At 45.4% G+C, this 20099-nt stretch overlaps 1 protein-coding gene across 1 annotated transcript in view; it reads left to right on the forward strand.

Annotated features, from left to right (window-relative positions):
* The window catches only part of LOC119174058 (putative acyl-CoA synthetase YngI), a 584783-nt gene that overhangs the window by 39365 nt on the left and 525319 nt on the right, over positions 1-20099 (forward strand). The window contains exon 4 of the mRNA XM_037424838.2: positions 13795-13923. Within this exon, the coding sequence (XP_037280735.2) occupies positions 13795-13923 (129 nt within the window). The remainder of the gene's footprint in view (positions 1-13794; positions 13924-20099) is intronic.

Genomic DNA, 20099 nt, shown 5'->3' on the forward strand with positions numbered 1-20099 from the left:
AGCATATTAAACTTTTGGTTTATGTAAAGATGTGTACGTTAACAGTCTAACCTTCTGTGGGGCTTGATGTAAATGACGCCGCAAAAAGCCCAGTAAACAATTAGCTGACGATAATATATGGTTGATGTGTGTGCCCAAGTTAAGGTCAAAATAAATTAAAGCATTTAAGTACTTGAATGATGTGACCGTTTAAATTTGGCCGTTAACTATTGTGTAAGAAAAAGAGATGGGGTTGTGACTACGGGTGGATGACATGTGTTTAAATTTTTTTTTATTGAGAGTCATTAACTCCGGTAATAAGGGCTGCAGCGCGAGCACGAAGGTGCTAGAAGAAACGTGAAACGAAAGGCGAGGCAAGGAAAGCGAAGAGGACAACATGAGCGCTCGTGTTGTCCTCTTTGCTTTCCTTGCCTCGCCTTTCGTTTCACGTTTCTTCTAGCACCTTCGTGCTCGCGCTGCAGCTCTTATTACCATGAATTCAAACCAACTAGCCCAAATAGCCGTTCTTCGTCATTAACCACCGGGCACACAAAGACTGCACATGGTTAAGGTTCTATTGCAAGGTATCTGCATCAGTAATATTGATGGTATGATAAATATCGCAATCACTTGCAAACATCCTAATTTTACAAGTTGCATTAGAGGGTAAGTTGTTATAAATTAAAAAAGAAGCGGGCCAAAGACAGACCCTTGGGGAACACCTGAAGAGACTGGAAGGAGGACGGAGGCTTGATCGTTCACACTTGCGAACTGCGACCGGTTGATTAGGAATGCCTTGAGCCATTTAGGTTTGTTAGTATTTAGGTTTACAAAGAAAAAATTATGTAATAAGTGTCGGTAGGAAAGTTTGTCAAAAGCCTTTTCATAGTCGACAATAATAGCGTCTGGTTGTTTGTTGCAGTCGATTCGTATGCAGGTCGTGAATGAAGAGAGCCAGTTGTTTTTCACAAGAAAGGCCCTTGCGAAATCCGTGTTGTGCAGGATGGAAAAAATGATTAGCATCTAAATGGTCCATAATGAGAGAGTGATTGACATGTTTCATGATTTTGCTTGGAAGAGTCGTAGGGAGATGGGGCGATAATTTAAAGAGTGAATGAAGCCTGTCCCTTGCTCTGTAAAAGGGAATGACCTTCCTCACTTTCCAGTCATGAGGTAAGCAGCCTTCGAAAATTGACTGAGTAAACAAAAGACGCAAAAATGCAGCAGCTATACCTTTAGTATTTTTTACAGCTTTCAGTTAATACCAACAATACCGGCCCAGGAGGAAAGTTTTAAGCTATCAATCACATTTGAAATATCATCTTAGCTGAACGTGATGGCTGTCATGCCAGATGATATGTCGCCAGGCAGTAATGACAAAGGAGTAGTAGTATCAATAGTAAAAACTGAAACGAACGCGCTGGTAAAAGTTACGGCACAGACAGCATCAGACGTAATGTCGCCCGAATCGTGAGCAAGTGTCGCGGTGCAAACATGACGTGAATTTATTACTCGCCAAAAATATTTGGGGTTTTCTCTAAGTTTTTTGGGTAAGTTATTGTTAAAGAAATCGTGCTTGGATTTTAGAAAAGTAGATCAGTAAATTTTTTCAGCAGAATAATACTTTTCCCAGGCGTCAGCATTCGTGCACTGTTTAGCAGCTCGGGAAAGCCTTTTTCTTCTTATTTTTTAGACGCTTCAAATGGTTAGTGAACCACGGGCTCTGACAATTTTCATGGATGGAAGTTTTTGGTATGTGTTTGTCTGCCAAATTAATAATTTTACATTAGAGAACTCCCGATATTCTGCAATGCATTTTTCATGAAGTCGAGACTCTAAATAAGATAGAAAGGTAGTTAATTCGTCTTTAATGGCTTGGAAGTTTCCTCTGTCGTATAAACAAAATATTTTGCTACATGTTGCACGTGAAGGTGCAGAAAATGAAAATGGGGCGTGAAGAACTTTGTAGTCACTGATAGGTGGGAAAAAGGTTAACGATAATTAGCTTTCTAGATGATCAGTTAGTATAAAGTGTAAGATGCGTGAACAATCATGCGCAATACGACTAGGTAAAAAAATAAGCTGTGAAAGATTAAAGTTCAAACGGACATTCATGAAATCTCTAGTTTCTACGTTAAGTGTTTCTCCAGAAAGTGGATCTTGACAGTTGATACCAAAGAAGTCAAAACCGTCAAATAAAAGAATATGAGCATTAGGATGCGCGGCTGTCACCTGGCACAAAATGCTGTTGAACTTACGAGTAAAATTGGGACTGTTAGCAGGGGTTTATAACAGACGCCCAGTGGGACTGCCTATGGGAATGAGCGGAGAAGAAGCCAGGCTATCTCGAGGTCGGAAAGAGGCGTGATTTTTGTGTAAGGTATTTGTTTGCTAAATGGTATTAATACTTCCCCACGTCGTTTATCTAGAAAGCGACGACGATGAACTTTAAATGTTAACATGTCTGATAACACTTCATTTCCACTGCATGTCACCCGTGAGGCATTGTTCTGTTAAAACGAGTGAATTACTGCTAGATGAAGAAACTAGGCTTGATATAACTTGACGCTTTGGAAGGAAGCTACGGGCGTTACTGAAAATAAGAGACAAGGAGAGGTTATTCGTAGTGGCAATATGACGAGGGTTGTGTGGACCTTTGCGGTTCTTTGATTGTTACTGAATTTCTTTTACGCTGCTGGTCAATATATCATATTCATATAGCTTGGACGCTATGACAAGTGTCTTTAAGCGTAGTTTGAAAGGCGTTTCTTTATTTTCGATGAAAGCAGTAAGATGTTTGCGAGCATTTCGGACGTCTGGTGAAAAATCTTCACCAATTGTGCGATTACTCCCCTTTAGCAAACTACCGTCCACCAGTACTTGTACCTTAGTTTTCTATGGCACTAATTTGGCAATTATTCATTCGTTACGGCCAGGCGAGTGCCGTCCGAGCCGGCGCACACGCTCAATTTCAATAGAATGAATGTTTATGTTCTTATGCTCCCGGACGCTAATAATGCATGAAAAGCTTTTCGGACTGTGTAAAAGTTTCATAATGGTTGGAATCGAGAATTCCGTACAGTACTAAGTTATTTCTATGTGATCGGTTGTCAGCATCATCTATGCGGCTTTCGATATTAGATACTACGCGACCAGTTTCGGTCGTAGCAGCATGCACCACTTCTAATTCAGTTTTTAAGGGTATAGGTACCTGGTAGTGTTGCTTAAGTTCTGTTATTCGCATATTTAGTTGCGTTAAAGTTTTATTGGGGCTTAAATCTCAATTATTTAGGCCTTGCAACTCCGAGATTAGTTTGTTTTGTCTAGCTGTCAGCTTTTGCACCTCAGCGAGAACGTCGTTCTTATTAGGCCCTGGTTTGATTTCCACTTCTGACAGCAATAGCAAGAACGGGATGAAATGCACACATTCACCAAACAGAGCAAGGCAGCACTGAAGGCTCGGAAGCTGCACCAAAGTGTAATAGCTGGATTTCTTACCGAAAATACTGTGTTTTGCACTAACCTGCACGGCCAAAACGAGCATGTTAGATGTCAGTGTTGTGGCGCAGCTACCGAGCCCACAAAACAGCCGCAGCGGTCTCTGCTCTTTTATAGTTGGCGGGTTCGATAGTGTTCCTTTCGATGCGGTATTCTACGATGGCTGGTGTATCCAATAGTTGGGTGTCGATCTAGAATCTTCCGGCGTTTTTAAGACAAGTGGAGCGGCATTCTGATTTGGGCAGTGGTAGAGTGATCGTGCATGCTCCATCGGTGCCACAGAAGATGCAGTATACACTGTAGGCAGTGATGCGCGGCAAAAAGGGACGACGATTATCTGCACGGCAAATCCTAGCATGTTAGATGTCAGTGTTTTGGCGCAGCAGGGTTGTCGCGTTAACCACTGATTGGCCCTTGGAATCTCCGTGTCTGCTGCCCATTGGTGGTGTTTTTGTTTATTTTGTTCACGTGATGCTATGCGTCCTCGTGCACGCGACGTCTTCACTACCATCGTCGTTGTTGTCTACGCAGCCCTGCCTGAGCATTGCGCCATTTCTACGTGACGCACACTTTTCAAAGACGTGCACTACACGCGCTTACCACACGTCACAGTAGCTTATGTCAAATTGTATGAAACATTAGATGCATGTGCTGACGTCTCATTTACTGTACTGTGTGGTCAGCGTGCTGTGGCCGTTCTCTCTATTGCGCCGCTGCGCATTTTGCCGTTCCGCACAGTTCAGACGAAGTTCTTCTTCAATTTTTATCCCACCTTTTCTCGTAGCTTTCAGAAGTTTACCTTCAAAATTCAAGTTCAGCGAGGTTGGCTCATGTTGAGTAAGCCTTCCACTTTTATCTGGAAGACACAGTAAGAACGTGGTTCGAGAATAGGGAGTCTGTGCTTCAAGCGTGAAAACTTTTCTGTGGCGCATTCCTGCAAACGTTCGCGAGTGTCTCTAGCGAAGAGAAGGCCGCTGGGTGGCTAGATGCCTGGGCGCAGCTACTCAATAAAAATGACACCATTTTGACGGGAGAAAGGGACCGGCTCTTTCCCCACGCTGTTCTCGACAAGTCCGAGGAGAGGGTCCTTCTGCTTATGCTAGGAGTGAAGCAAGAACTCGTCGCCGAGCTGATCATAAACCCCTCAAAAATGGCCGCGGAATTCATTTCGGATGCATCTACGATAGAGAGGACGCTCGAATAGAGGACGCGGCAGTACAACCGTAGTTTCTCCTCTACAAGCTATGCCAAGAATGGAGCGCATAGGAACTGCCTACCTGCATGCGACGCTCCAAGCGATCGTGCAAGAAGAGCTGCGAAAGTTGCCTCCTTTAGCGCAGCTTTGCGTGAACTCAATCACGAACGTCGGACTCCAGAAGATCCAGCAATCGCTCGGTGTTCGCTCGGTGAAGATCCAGCAATCACTCGGTGCCTTCAGAGCAGCAGCTGCAAGTCATGAGCTATGCTGTTGCAGAACGCCGACACATCCCTTCTCCACACCCACGTCATGACGCCACCCCGTCGCACTCCCGTCGCCAGACGCTATTGCCGCCACCACCACCAACATGGTACCCTTCGCCAGCGGGCCAGCACAGCGCGCCGAGGAAAACCGACGTTTGGCGTGCCCCTGACAACCGCCTGCTCTGCTACCATTGCGGCCAGGCCATGCGCACCAACCGCCATTGCCAGTACCGACAGATGAATCTGCGGGGCTTCGACTTCAACGCTCCGTGTTCCCAAAGTAGCGAATGACCGCATGACATTGCCGACCACCTCGCGAGAGCACAGTCGACGCCCCGAAGATCTTATTGTTCTCAGTCACCAGGCCGCTACGCCTCACCGCACCGCAGGCCTGCTTGGGGCCGATCTCCGAGCCCTTACCCGCAAAACTAAGGGCAGCGACCAGTGGAGGTGCGATTGCTGCCGGACCAGCACCGCAACTAAATCAAAAGCATCCGCCGCAAGACGAAAAAGGTCTTGACACCAAACCTTCGCAACGAGAAGACGTAACGACGCGACGTGGAAGCATCGGAACAAATAGGCGTAGCCGTGATTCGACGCCACGACCCAACCGCCACGAACGACGACGAACCAGCGACCTCAACGTATTATTCGAGGACCACCTCGTCACAGCTGGAGCTGAATATTCTGTCATCAGTGGGCCTTTCGTGACGAAGTTGAAAAAAAGTAAGGACTGCATGGCAAGCCCCAGAAATACGGACCACTGGAGGTCACCTAATAACGCCGACTAGTGTCGGCCAGCAAGAGTCACCATCATTACCAATACTTATCCTACGAGCTTTGTACTCTTACAAAATTACTCCAGAGATGTGTTACTTGCGATGATTTTTCTATATCAACATGACGCTGTCATCAACCTGAGGTCTTAGTCAATCACACCTCAGAAAACATGCTACGCACCCCAAAATGCCAAAGAATCGCGCATTGCGTTTTCTAGAAGAGCAGATCACCTTGCCGCCTTTCTCCAGCGTCGTCATTTCTGTTGTCACTAAAAAAGCCGTAAACCTTAAAGGCGTCATTGAGGGATATCAGCACTTTTTTTCTAAACTGTCAGATTTGCGTCGCAAGAGGCTTAGTTGAGCTGCGTGATGGCAAAGCAAAGATGGTGCCGACAAACTTCAGTCACGAATACAGGCACCTCAACCGTGGTACGAATGTCGCCTACATCAACAAATTTGCGGAGGCCAGAATTCATTCGCCCTTTTCGGTGCTGCCGACGCTACCTCGAGGAATGAAGGTTTCGAACCAAGTTTTGACGTCAACCCAAGTCTTTCAAATTGCAAGCATGACCAGCTCAATTTCCTGTTCTTGCCATTCAAGGACTGCTTCTCGTCATCATCGAGAATTCGACAAACCCTGTAGTCGCGAAACATCGCATCATAACAGAAGAAAGTGCCCGACCAGTTCGACAAAGCCCGTACCAGTTCTCGATGTGTAAACGTGGCGCCATGAAAAAACACGCCGACGAAATGCTACGCGAAGACATCATTCAGCCACCCAAAAGACCACGGGAGTCACCCGTGGTATTAGTGAAAAAGAAAGACGGAACCCTACGTTTTTGCGTCGTTTACCACCCCCTGAACAAAATCACAAAAAAGGACGTGAACTCTCTTCCACGTAGAGACGATGCTCTGGACCAACATCATAGCACTAAATACTTTTCCTTGATGGACGTCAAAACGGGCTACTCACAAATTGATATTGATGAGAGAGATCGACCGACGACCTTTATTACATTAGACGACATCTTCGAGTTCAAGGTCATGTGATTTGTTTTTTGCTCAGCGCCTGCGACGTTCCAGCGCGTTATGGACACTGTGCTCGCTAAATTGAAATTGCAGACTAGCGTCGCGTACTTGGGTGACATCATCGCGTTTTCCTCGAGCTTCGACGAGCATCAGCGGTGCCTTGAAGCGGTACTTCAAGCTATCGACACTTCTGGACTCAGCCGGAAGCCATACAAGTGCCGCTATGCATACGAGACGCTGTTGTTTTTGGGGCACGTGATTAGCAAGTCTAGAGTCTGCCCGGACTCGCGGAAAACAGCCGCCATCGCTGATTTCCTGCAGCCCTCTGTCAATGCACTTATTACAGGCAGTTGGTGAAACGTTTTTCGCAGATCGCCGAGCCGCTGACTCACCTCACAAAAAGTAACGTTGAAATCAGGTGGGAATCAGCACAAGAGGAAGCATTTCAAGAACTTATACGACACCTCCAGACGCTACCAATATTTGCGCATTTCGATGAACATGCCGAAACAGAAGCACACACCGACGCAATCAGCATAGGACTCAGCGTCATCCTTGTGAAGAGGACTGACGGCGTAGAAAGGGCTATAAGTTATGCCCGCCGGTCGCTATGCAAGGGCGAAGCGAACTATTCCAAAGCAGAAAAGGAGTGTCTTGCCATCTTCTGGGCAGCGTTAAAGTTTCGCCTCAATCTCTGTTGCAGGACTTGAAAGTTGTGAGCGACCACCACACCCTGTGTTGGCTATCTAACTTGAAATATTGTTCGTGTCACCTCGCAGTGTGGAGCCTCTGACTTTAAAAATTCGACATGAGCGTCGTTTACAAGTCTGGATGAAAACATTCTGACGCCGACTCCTTGTCTCGTGCCCCCGTCGAACTACCACAGCCCGACGGCCTGGATGAGGAGAGCTTTTTAGGGAGCTTTATAGAAATCGCGCAGAAATCTTTGTCTCTGAAATATTTCAAAAATTATATCAAAGCTTACCTTTTATCCTGTCCTCAAGATTGATAAGTTCTGCATATAGCAGTCATATGTTTCTCTGGTTTAGTTATTTGTAGTGTTATGACTCCTTCTTTATTCCTTTACAAGTTTGTACTCCATTTACTCTGTACAAAAACAATGTAACGCATGCATTATTAGTGTGTTATCTTGCATTTCTTCGACCATGCTCTGAGTGGTGCTTACGGGTACTTGGGTCAGGCAGAGGATATCTGCCTTTTTCCCTTGTATCCGAGACATACATTTGTCTGAAATAAAGACAACAACAACAACAACAACAACAACAACAACAACAACAACTACTACTACTACTACCGACGACTTCGCCAAGCAACGACGAGCCGACCGCGAACTCAGAAGTCTTGTAGAATACCTCGAGGTGACAGCACGACCGTTCCAAATGTTTTCAAGAGAGGACTTGAGTTGTTCTTTTTTGGAAACGGAGTTCACCCCCTCTCCAAAAAAAAAGACTTCTCGCCCCTTCGAGCCAGGCACCTCCTCGCTGTTCCTTCAGCAGTGAGACCAGAAATATTGGAGGCCCTACACAACGACCCGATGGCAGGACACCTTGATGTTTCTCGCACGCTCGCGAGGATACAAGAAAGGCACTGCTGGCCACGCCTTACGCCGATGTCCAACGCAACACTCCACCCACAAGTCCAGCACGCTCTCTTCAGACGACCGAACCACCTCGCAGATCGTTCCAACAAATCAAGATGGACCTACCGCAGCCGTTTCCGACGTTGACTTTGGTAAACAAATGAATCGTCGCAGCTACCGACTACCTTGATTGATTGATATGTAGGGTTTAACATCCCAAAACCACGATATGATTAAGAGAGACGCCGTAGTGGAGGGCTCCGGAAATTTTGACCACTAGGGGTTCTTTTACGTGCACCCAAATCTGAGCACGCGGGCCTACAACATTTCCGCCTCCGTCGGAAATGCAGCAGCCGCAGCCGGGCTTCGAACCAGCAACCTGCGAGTCAGCAGCCGAGTACTTTAGCCACTAGACCACCGCGGCGGGGCCTACCGACTACCTTACCCGCTACGCCGAGACAAAAGCCTTTCTCAAAGGTAGTGCATCTGAATTAACCAAATTCTTCATCAAATAGAGCGTCCTGCGTCACGGCCCTCTGGAGGTCCTCATCACCGACAGAGGCATGGTGGTTACTACCACCCACACACTAATGACTTCACCGAGCGCCTAAACAAAACTATCGCCGACATGCTGGCCATGTACGTCGACGTGAAACACAAAACGTGAGATGCCATTCTTCCATTCGTGACGTTCGCATACAACACCGCCGTAAAAGAAACGACGCAGATGACGCCGTACAAGTTGGTGTACGGAAGGACCCCGGCAACGACGCTCGAAGCCTTGTTACCCAACGTCACCGATGAAGAAAACTTCGATGGGAGCGAGTGTCTTCAGCGCGCGGAAGAAGCTCGAGAACTCGCCCACCTCCGTATAAAGAACCAACAGACGACGGTTTGCTGCTGTTAAAATCTTCAACGACACTTCGTTGAATACCAGCACGGTTAACGTGTTCGGGCTTGGACGCCTAAACGCCAACGTGGACTCAGTGAAAAACTATTGCGACGGTATTTTGGACCATACAGGGTAACTCCAAGGCTTGGTCCACTCGACTACGAGGTTGTTCCCGACAGCGTTAATAACTTTTAACGACGCCGATCGCGACCTGAAGTTGTCCATGTCATGCGCCTCAAGCGGTTTCGTGCGCGTTAACAAACTTAAATAGTGTATTTTGTTGTTGTTCTTGATGCTGCACCGTTATTTATTGCTTGTTCTTTCTTGCATTAGTTTTTGTACACTCATCATCTGTTAAAGCATCGCGACGATGCCTTTTTCAGAGAGCGGCAATGCTATGTTCCTTTCTTCAAATGTTGTTATTGCCCTGTTACATCATGTTCAGCGCAAACTACACCTATAGGGTGTCAGAGAGTCTTCGAGGCTGTAGTAGATCGTTTTGTCAAGGTTGCGCCCTCTTCGTGAAACTTTGTGATTATTCTTAAACCTATGTCACCACCTGCGATAACACTAGAATGTTCGATGGCAAGTGTATAAATGCCGACACATTTCGCTGCTTCTCAGTTGATCGAAGGGTGGCACTGCGTTCGCCGCTATCTGTAATATGACGTTCCTTTTACGGGGCCACAAGTTAGGCCCGAATGAACATTTCTTATTTGGCGAACAGTCTGCTCCTTTCGTTCACGTCACGACCCCGTCACAATATAGCCACGTTAGTATAAAATTGCATGGCCGAAGTGTTCAGTTAGACCATGCATGAAATAACCTCGGAACACGCTTCGTTTCCGATGTCAAAAGCAGTACACAATCGCATAATCTTGTCCCGCGCCTTCTCAATCGCTAGCCAAGCTTTCATTTTTTGTGTATGCGTTCCATATGTCGCAAGAGAACACACACGTGTGTGTGTTGGACAGTTTTCAGCTATTTTATAATGTCTACTATAAGTACACTGGTTAGGTGCCCACTACACCACCATTTGTTTTGCGAATCAGCGAAGGACCCAGTATGCGTCCGTAAAGAAACATGTAGACCTATGCAGCTGCTCACTTTTTTGACGCTTTTGCAGGTAATGATGCTTAAGTTTGTCTGAGCGCTTTCTAGTAGTGGGGCCTCTAAAACATCTATTTACTAGTTCTGCACCTGGCGTAATTTTACTCTTTTGCCTCGCAACATTACGTGCTTTTGTGTTAGTCCTCACACTTCAGGACATTCATATAACGTTTTTGCCGAAACAGTTTCAAGCTATGAGGTACCTCTGTGGTTGAACACCTGGTTATCATGAAGCGCGTTTGGGCTAAATTGCACGCAAACTGCACATTTTTATATACATCTTATTTTCATCCTCTTTGATTTGTCGCTAACAAACGATGACTGCGACCACGAAATTTCGGGGAAATGGCATCTCGTTAACACCTGCATTGAGCAACTAATGGCAGATATGACGGTCCATCCATTACAGAGTGCTCAGATATAATTTAAATCTTGTCGGAAGTTTTCAACGTAAAAACAATATCTGTAGAAACACCGTTACGAATTCTTGGATTACATTTACGACACCAAATTTACTAAGCCTGGGGGCACAATACCCTTGGGAACAGCAACTGGAAAGTTTGCTTGGCCACGCAAGACTTTGCCCAACAGTTGAATAGATTTGCTCAAACCCCTAAGTACCGAAGACTCTCAGATAACCAATGTTGCCAACAGGAAAATTTCCTTTCATATCATTTATTGCTAGTTGGGTAGGAACTTATTTCAATCAATCAATCAATCAATCAATGAAGCTTTATTTTCATAAATAGATATATGCAATTACAGGGATTATTTGGACCGATAGCCTAAAGTGGCTAGTGGACGGTCCAATACAATGTGCAACATAAAAAAGTGTACAGGTCAGCTCTGAGGTAACAACAACAACACAGTAATACATTTTTTCTTGCAGATATGCATACTTATTAGCTTGCAGCTAGTTTCTATACATAGGCACTTATTAAAAAAATACAATGAAAATCGAATCACACACACATGCTTACATGTCTTGACTCCACAGAAAAAATGATTTACATGCCATGCTGAAATTACGTGCCGTTTTAATCTCTAGGGGGACCGTGTTCCATATTTTTGTTCCACTAAACTGTATCAGTCTTTCTCCGTAAACATTAAAACATTTGGGCAGATTGAAATTACCATTCGAAGCATGTCGCGTATTGCGTTTAGGAATTGAAAAAAGATCAGCAGGCAAAGGTGAATTTCTATTAATTATGTTATTTACTGAAACAGCAATTTTGTAGTCACGCAACATCGGAACCGAGAGAATGCGTTGTGATTGGAAAATATTACTTACTGATTCACCTTGGCTTATGATTTATCTACTTTTTTCTCAAAAATAATTTACAAACAAATCAACATTTGTGCTGTGGTGAAAGAGAAATTATTCTCCCATCTAGGATTCGCTATATATATTCTCTTTTTTAAGCTACCCGATTCTTGGCCACTCTCGAAGGGTAGGTGTGAGCCAAAAAATTTAGGATGTACCTATACATCTACGTCTAATTGATCAGCATCAGCAGACCGGCATTGGCAAAATGTGTCAGAGCCCGTGGTGCCTTAAGAATGCGTAGTGGGTGCTGAGAAATTGGGGAAGGAGAAAAACTTGTCGCAAAGTGGTGGGCGTCTTTTCAAAAGATGCTAAACTAATGTCATAAAAATTTTCAAACTGTATTTTGAACGTTTATTGGGCACTTACGCCAACTAAGAAAGCCATGGTGACTGATGCTTTCTGAGGTGAGCAAAAATTTGGAATTAGTATTTTCACTCTTACTCTAGATTGGTCTTTTTCCCTTCGCCTTCCAGATTTTGTGCCCACTTTTGTAGAAGAACATTTGGCGATCACTTCATTGCTCTGGAAATTAACAGTATTAATATGTCCTGCAGTAACAATGACGCATTTCTTATCGGCGCATACTTGCCTTTAGGTAAACGAGAACTCACATATTCTCAGTGCATTGAAATACATTATTCGTCTTCGTATAAATTTAATCAAGTTTGTTTGGCTTGCTGGACAGGAGGGTTGATTGGTGGTTGAAATAGAGAATGTGCTAGCAAAGACATATCTGAATGGTTTGGTTACTGATGTTTTGTCATACCCATTTATAATTGGTGCTGGAATAAGAACAAAAAAGATGCTAGAATCAATTTCTGCTTTATTATTAACGACTGCATTATAATTTCACCACATCACACATCGTTGGAACAGTAGAATATGTCAAACAAGAGACCTCAAACAAGTTGCTATGAATAAGCTACGTTGTCAGACTCAATATCTTAATTTTAGTTTACACAGAGCTAGTTTGGCAGCTGCTCCTAACTGTTGTTTTTGCAGAGTACATGAGACAAGAGCACCTTATGTCATTTCCTGCAACAGATACTCGACTTTGTGAAAAACTACTTTAGGAGCCATGTGCCGAGTCCTTAGACTAGGTCCAAATGCATCAAATGTGCTTTCATTCGGGGCTTTGCGCCTTAGCCACAGTGATGGGAAGGTTATCAATGCCTCGGAGGAGTTAATCAAAAGTTGAAAAAAGTTTTATATCGTAGAACCAACTGATACTCCTGTTTTCCTATTTTGCGTTTTTTAAACTCCTGACGATCTTTCCCTGAATTACCCACCTCACCGTTACTGTCGGTGTTTTTATTATTACTTTTTCAGTGTTTTCAATTTTGCTGGAAACCAGTTAATCAATAAACAGACGTTATCTATTCAAATAATTAAAACTTTATATTTAAAAATGCCTGATTCTTGATGAATGCCCAGCGTTGGTGTGTGCCAATGTACTCTACTCTACACTAAGGAAAGTGCACTTCCAGTAGGCATTCGAGGATAGCTCAGTTTACATGCATAAAGCTACATTTCCTTGTGCCATGGTTGTGACGCTGTCCACCGAAAAGCAAAACCAGGTTAGCAAAGGAGGTGCCGAGGTGAACGGGGGCCAATTAAAATAACGAACGAGTGGTGCTGAAATCGGAACAAACTGGACATGTTTTACTGGATGTGAATAATTCTAGTGTGCCTCGTTTATTTTATCCCATGTTGTGGGAGCAAGCAATTTTCCTAATGAAAACAACTGTTATGATTTGGGATTCAATTTTCGTCTCAAAGTGTTTCTTGCCAGAGTGACCAACTTTTAAGTGCTAAGCATAAAAGACGGCCAAGCTGTCGTCACTTGGTGTAACACAGGCAAACTCACGCATGAAAATGTAAGAGAGGAAGCAAGCGAGAATGATAAAGAGTCAAAGAAAAAAGAAGTATGCATGAGATCAGAAATCAACAATTAAACTAAGAAACCGGAAGCAAAAAAAAAGAACAGCTCCACACTTCTTTCAGTCTTGGCACCAGTAGTCGTAATTTTTGTAATAATGCAAGCGTCTGAATGCAATAAGTGTTTATTTGTTCTGCCAGTTCGCAACCGACAGTAGGGCATCTCAACTCTTCTACCCAGGTTGAGCGCGTGGCTCAAGGTCTGCTCTCGTTGGAAGTGGAGTCGGGCTCACGAGTTGCCATTCTTTCCCCCACTTGCCACCGGTACATCGTGTGCCAGTTCGCCGCGGCCAAGGCAGGACTCACTCTGGTAGGAATTTAAGCAGCGTGGCAAAATGAAGATATCCGTAAATCACGCGCACGCGTACAAGTCTTCCATCAAGTTCTCTAGGTTGTAAATTATTATGTGTGTTTCCAAATGTCTCGCTATCTGTATTTATCCACAATAATGGGGAGAGTTTTATACGACCGAAAAAGTCCCGAACAGGACGTTCTTTTCTGAAAAAAATAACCAAGGCAATGCAGTAAGAATGACAGTGAATTTGGTAGAGTGATAAAAATAAGAAATTTGTGAAAAACAAGAAGAATCAACGTGCACAGGGCAGGGTGTACTGGAGGTAACTGAGAGAGGCATCGGACGCAAACATCTTGGTACAATGATAATGATGATGAATAAAGGAAGTAGCTTGTAATGACACTTGAGGGGAACGAGACATTTATTTTCAAGGCAAGGTGTCTACAATAGTATTAGCTAGCACGAGTGAATTGTTTGGACTGGTGGCGTTTTATGACGGCCACTTTAACAAAATTCTAAATCATCGTTGCATGTGCTGGCATGCATTCTGCAACAAATTTCACTGACTGGTTTAAAATTCAGTCAGAGTCACGTGCGGTGGTATTTTATGCGTTTCACTTTTACACGAGTTCTATTAGCCGACTCCATGGAGTCATATTTTAAACATCAAAGCTGTACGTGGCTGGGTTCAAGAAGATAACAGTAGAGCAGGTTTCGTGGCATCTCAACACCAGAACGCCTCACCCCGCCTAAGCGTCTTTCAAATACTGGGTGGTGGCGGCACATAGTTGCCTCCTCGGGAACTGTGCTAGCACTGTTATCAGCAGTTGCTCTTTTGCATGGAATGGGGGCGTGTTGCTCGCTCAGGGAAAAATAGCGTGACAAATATGATGTCACAGTGCTGCTGCAAAAAGTGCCGCTGCAGCTAGTGGCTTCAAAAATGGTCTGAACTTTGGTGAAAAGGGTCTGAATTTTCTTGTTCTTTGTTTTTCTTTGAGGTGCACAAACATGTGATGGTTGCTAACAAATAGGTCACACAATACAGTTTGCACCAGAGACGCTCATTTTACGTGTTCAATCAAGAACCGAACTCATTCTTCGAAACGCATTGATCGGGATTACACACTTCACAAACTATATTAGCCCAATAGGTAAGCTAGAGTGTATGTTTAGCATATAATTTGATTATATAATTCCTCATAATCCGAAAAGATTGCCACATGGCTATTGAAGGACAAGTTAGCAGATCATCTAGCTCACCTTGAGATAAGCGATATATATGCGACTGATGCATTTTTTGTCAAAAGAAAAGGCTAGGGTTGGCATCTTCTCTTCTTCCATTGACTGGTCATTTTTTATTGGACTCCCAGATTACAACCCTGTATTCACTGCAGAATTATTGGCTACTGTTCTAGTCCTACGTAAAAAGCCCTCAATTGAAGCAGCAGCAGTGATAATTACAGACTCCCTATCAGTGTGTACTGCACTCTCTGCTGCAGTGAATGTTAAACAGATGGACAGGTTTCGTCATTAATACCATAAAACGTAGAAAAACTGCATTTGATATAGGTACCAGGCCACCGTGGCTTACATTTGAACGAAATGGCGGACTCTTTAGCGACAGTATCCCTGAGTACAAAAAGCATCCCATTTTTACCAGGTACGACGTAGGTGACAGCGTTAAGGTTCAGAAACGTTTGTTTGCAATGCTTAATGGGAAACTTTTCTGGATGAGTTTATAAAAAATCCGAGCATTTAAGACGTCGCTGGCATAAACGGTTGTGTGCATAACGTCAGTTACAATTTGATTATACCAGATTGTGCTGTGTAGTTACACAGCAAAATATCACCTAAGGGTAAACTCAAGGCGTCCCCGTAGTGCATTTTGTGCAGCGAAATCAAAGTAATTGGACATTTCGTTTCATTCTGTCACTGTTATTCTTATCCCAGAAAAATATTTTAAAAAGCCCCAGCAGAGAAGCTAGGAATAGTGACAAAAATATTTCAGTGCTTTTATAACTTGGCGGCACTGCATTAGGTTACTGCCCCAAGGATGTATGCTCTACTGTGTTTGACTATCGTGTTACGGGAGGGCACACAGAGAAACGAGGTCACAGTTGAGATATATTCGCATGGCGCCAAGCATAGGCCGATAGGGCAAGCGATAGCACGCCCCACATCCCAGAATCACGTCGTCTTTCTCGCTGTCTGTCTTGCTTCTTCAGCCTGAGGTAGTCTCGTAACTTAACCCCCGGGTGCAGAAGCACCGTCTTGGTGCTTTCTATGGTGTTGAGGAGTGGTGGAGCTTAAGGCGGAGGACATGTACAATGTTTGTAGACAGTGGAGCGGAGGGAGATGATGACTTCAGCGGGGCTATCTCGTAGGTAGCGTTGGTCACCTGGCGCAAGACGCGGAAGTGTCCTGAGTAACGGGAAAGCAGTTTCTCAGAGAGACCAACATGCGGAGTGGTGGTCCGAAACAACACAAGAGAACCCGGGGCAAATAAGACGTCGTGATGAAGTGCGTCATAACGTTGCTTCTCTTGCTTTTGCGATGCTAAGAGGTGCTTCCGAGCGACTTCTCGTACTTTGCGAGCTCTAATAATAGTGTCAGGGGTGTATTCAGCAAGCGAATCGACAGCAGTCAGGAAGATGGCGTCGAAAGGTAGAGTTGAGTCGCGGCCAAATGAGAGATAAAATGGTGAAAACCCAGCAATATCGTGGCGTGAGGAATTGTATGCAAATGTAACAAAGGATAATGCAACGTCCCAGTTTACGTGGTCAGAGAAGACGTACATGAAGAGCATATCAGTTAAGGTCTGGTGCAGTCTTTCGGTAAGCCCATTTGTTTGTGGATGGTAGGCTGTCGTAAATGTATGCTTGGTTTCGCAAGAGCGAAGCAGGTCATCAATAACTTGAAAGAGATAATAGCGTCGACGATCTGTGAGGAGTTGGCATGGAGCACCATGATGGAGGATGACATCGTACAGAAGAAAATCGGCAAAATCTGTGGCACAGCTGGTTGGCAAAGCCCACGTGATGGTGTACCGGGCTGTATGATCCGTAGTGACAGCTATTTGTTTGTTTCCGGAGGTAGACTGAGAGAAAGGGCCTAGGAGGTCAAGACCAACTCGAAAGCAGGAGTTAAAAGGAAGATGAAGTGGCTGGATCAGTCCGGCAAGACTCATAGGGTTTTTTTTTCGACGTTAGCACTCGTCGCATGCGACGACGTAGCGGCGCACGGAGCGATAGAGCCTGGGCCAGTAAAATCAATGCTGAACGTGGTCGTAAGTTCAAAAGAAACCAAAGTGACCAGAGGTGGAGGTGTCACGGAGCTGGGCGATGACACTTGAACGTAGATTGGAAGGCACCACAAGCAGCAGTTTGCGCCCATTTTTGTTGACATCGTAGCGGTACAAGGTGTCTTCTTTAAGAACACACAGTCGAGTAGACGGATGGGGTGTCGGAGAGTTCAGCTTCTCAATAATGTCACGCAAGACGGGATCTTGGCGCTGTTAATCACAAATGTTGCACAAAGCAGAGTAAGAGCACACATGGCGGCGCTTCATCTAGAGCCTCGGGGGGGTCCACTTGATGGCCGGAGAAGCAGTCAACGTCATGGTGTAAACAGCCATATTTGTAAGTCACTGAGTAGTCTTGGTCGCTGAACACTACTGCTCCAAGAATATTGATACATGTATGGAACTCTGGCTCCGGCAAAACTGAAACAACACCCAAAAAAAGGAAGACGACAACCAGGTTGTTGTGGGTTGGACTCTCGAGCTTCCCCCGTTGGCCTGCATGACTGCACGCTAAATCTTTAAGCAGTTAGCAAGACCAGCTGTCAGTGAATAAGTCTTCCCCGTAACATCTTTTGGTGGAGGTGCGGGGTAAGCAGTCAGCATCGCTATGCAGCTTTCCAGATTTGTACACAACCGAGAACGTGTACTCCTGGGATCGAAGTGCCCATCAGCTGAGTCTTCCTGTAGGGTCCTTAAGCGTCGACAGCCAGCAAATCACATGACGGTCCGTGATGACTGCGAACGGACGTTCGTATAAGTACGGACGGAATTTTGCAATGGCCCAAACGAGGGCTAAACATTCCCGTTCAGTGATGGAATAATTTGTTTCCGCTTGCGAAAGAAGGCGACTAGCGTAGGCTATCACATGGTTGGTGCCAGTCTGTATCTGAGCGAGTATAGCACCTATGCCATGGCCGCTTGCATCGGTACGAAGCTCTGTTCGAGCCACTGAATTGAAATGAGCCAACGCAGGTGGTGATGTGAGGGCAGTAATCAACGACGCGAAGGAATGTTCTTGGTTCTTTCCCCAAGAGAAGGCCACATTCTTTTTGAGGCGATCCGTGAGGGGACTAGATATATCTGCGAAGGTGAAGACAAAGCGGCGGAAGTATGAGCAGAGCCAAATAAAACTGCGAACTTCTTGTGTGGAACACGGAACCGGGAATTCTCGGACTGGATGGACTTTGGCAGGGTCGGATTGAACACCAGTGGCGTCAACAAGGTGGCCGAGTAGTTTAATCTACCGGCGTCCAAATGAGCATATCGACAAATTCAGTTGAAGACCAGCGCAACGAAAAACTTCAAGAACTCGTGAGAGACGAGCCAGGTGGCTTTCAAAACAGGGCGAGAAAACGATTAAATCGTCAAGATAGCAAGGGGCAGGTCGACCAGTTCAAACCGCGGAGGAGAGAGTGCATCATACGTTCGAAAGTAGCCGGGGCATTGCACAACGCAAAAGGCATGACCTTGAATCAGTAAAGGCCTTTGGGTGTGATGAATGCTGTCTTTTCGCGGTCGTGGTCGTTGACTGAATTTGGCCAGTATCCAGATGGAAGGTCAAGCGACGAGAAATTGTTGGCGCCGTGGAGGCAGTCGAGCGCATTAACGATTCGGGTTAGAGGATAAACGTCCTTCTTAGTGATCTGATTCAGGTGGCGATAGTCGACGCAAAAGTGCCAGGTGTTGTCCTTCTTTTTTACTAAAACCACAGGGGAGGCTCAAGAACTCGATGAAGGCCCAATGACATCTTTGTTTAGCATTTTCTCGACCTCCGCTTGTATAACTTGGCACTCCGTATGTGACACGCGATAAGGGCGTTTGTGGAGTGGACTGGCATCGCCGGTGTCGATGCGGTTGGTTACGGCACTTGTGCGGCCCAGGGGACAGTCGTAAACGTCAAAGATATCAAGGTAAAAAAATAGAACACCCCGGAGCGCTGCAACTTGGGAAAGTAAAAGGTCGCCGGATATCATTTTGTCGAGGAACACCATATAATGCGAGGTGATGACAGGTTTGGCCATGGTATTAGTGTCAGGAGTAAAAGAACAAATCGAACATTCATCAAGGGTGGAAAGATCGGCTAAAGTGATAACTTGGGGAAGAACTTCGGTCCACGTAGAGAAGTTGAGAACTGGAAGCAGCGCCGTGTTGTTAGCAACAACCATTATAGTGTGCGGTAGTGCGATGTGGTGCGTAAGGGTCAAATCAATGAGGGAAGCCAACAGATAGCCTCCATCAGGAACGGACGGAAAAGTTGACACAGAAATGTGCATAGCAGCCTGGGGCGGTAGCCGTAGACTTCATGGCACGGATCGTAGCCGAGCGCGACTTGGAGGAGTGAAATCGGTGCACAAAGGCAACTCGAGCCGTAAGATACCGGTAGAACAATCGATGATGGCGGAGTGGGCAGTTAAGAAATCAATTACAAGGATGACGTGTGTGGGCAAGCATCGAGGACTGCGAAGAGAACGGAAGTGTGGGGGCCGGCAACAGTAACGCGGGCAGTGCACATGCCAAGCACCGATGTTTGACTTCCGTTGGCCACTCGAACAGTAGAGAACATTGCGCGTGTGAGAACCTTTTTCAGCCAAAATTGAAGAGTGGAACTCATAACAGATATGTGGGCACCAGTGTCAATTAGAGCTGTACCGGCGTGGTCATCAACGAACACTCGAAGTAAATTGCGTCTTGAATTTGTAGTCAGTTGAGAGTTTTCGCTCCGAGCCGTCGACGCAGCGCCACCTCCAGGAGCTGCACTTGTCAGTTTCCCGGGGGATGACCAGTATAAGCCGGTGACGGAGAGTGGTGGCGTTAAGGGGAGCGTGATGGCCGACCCTGAGGTGACGGCGAGCGGCTAGACCAGTTTCTTTGGATGACGACGTCAGCGTAG

Source organism: Rhipicephalus microplus, chromosome 5 (assembly GCF_043290135.1).
Source record: "Rhipicephalus microplus isolate Deutch F79 chromosome 5, USDA_Rmic, whole genome shotgun sequence".
Taxonomy (NCBI): Eukaryota; Metazoa; Arthropoda; class Arachnida; order Ixodida; family Ixodidae; genus Rhipicephalus; species Rhipicephalus microplus.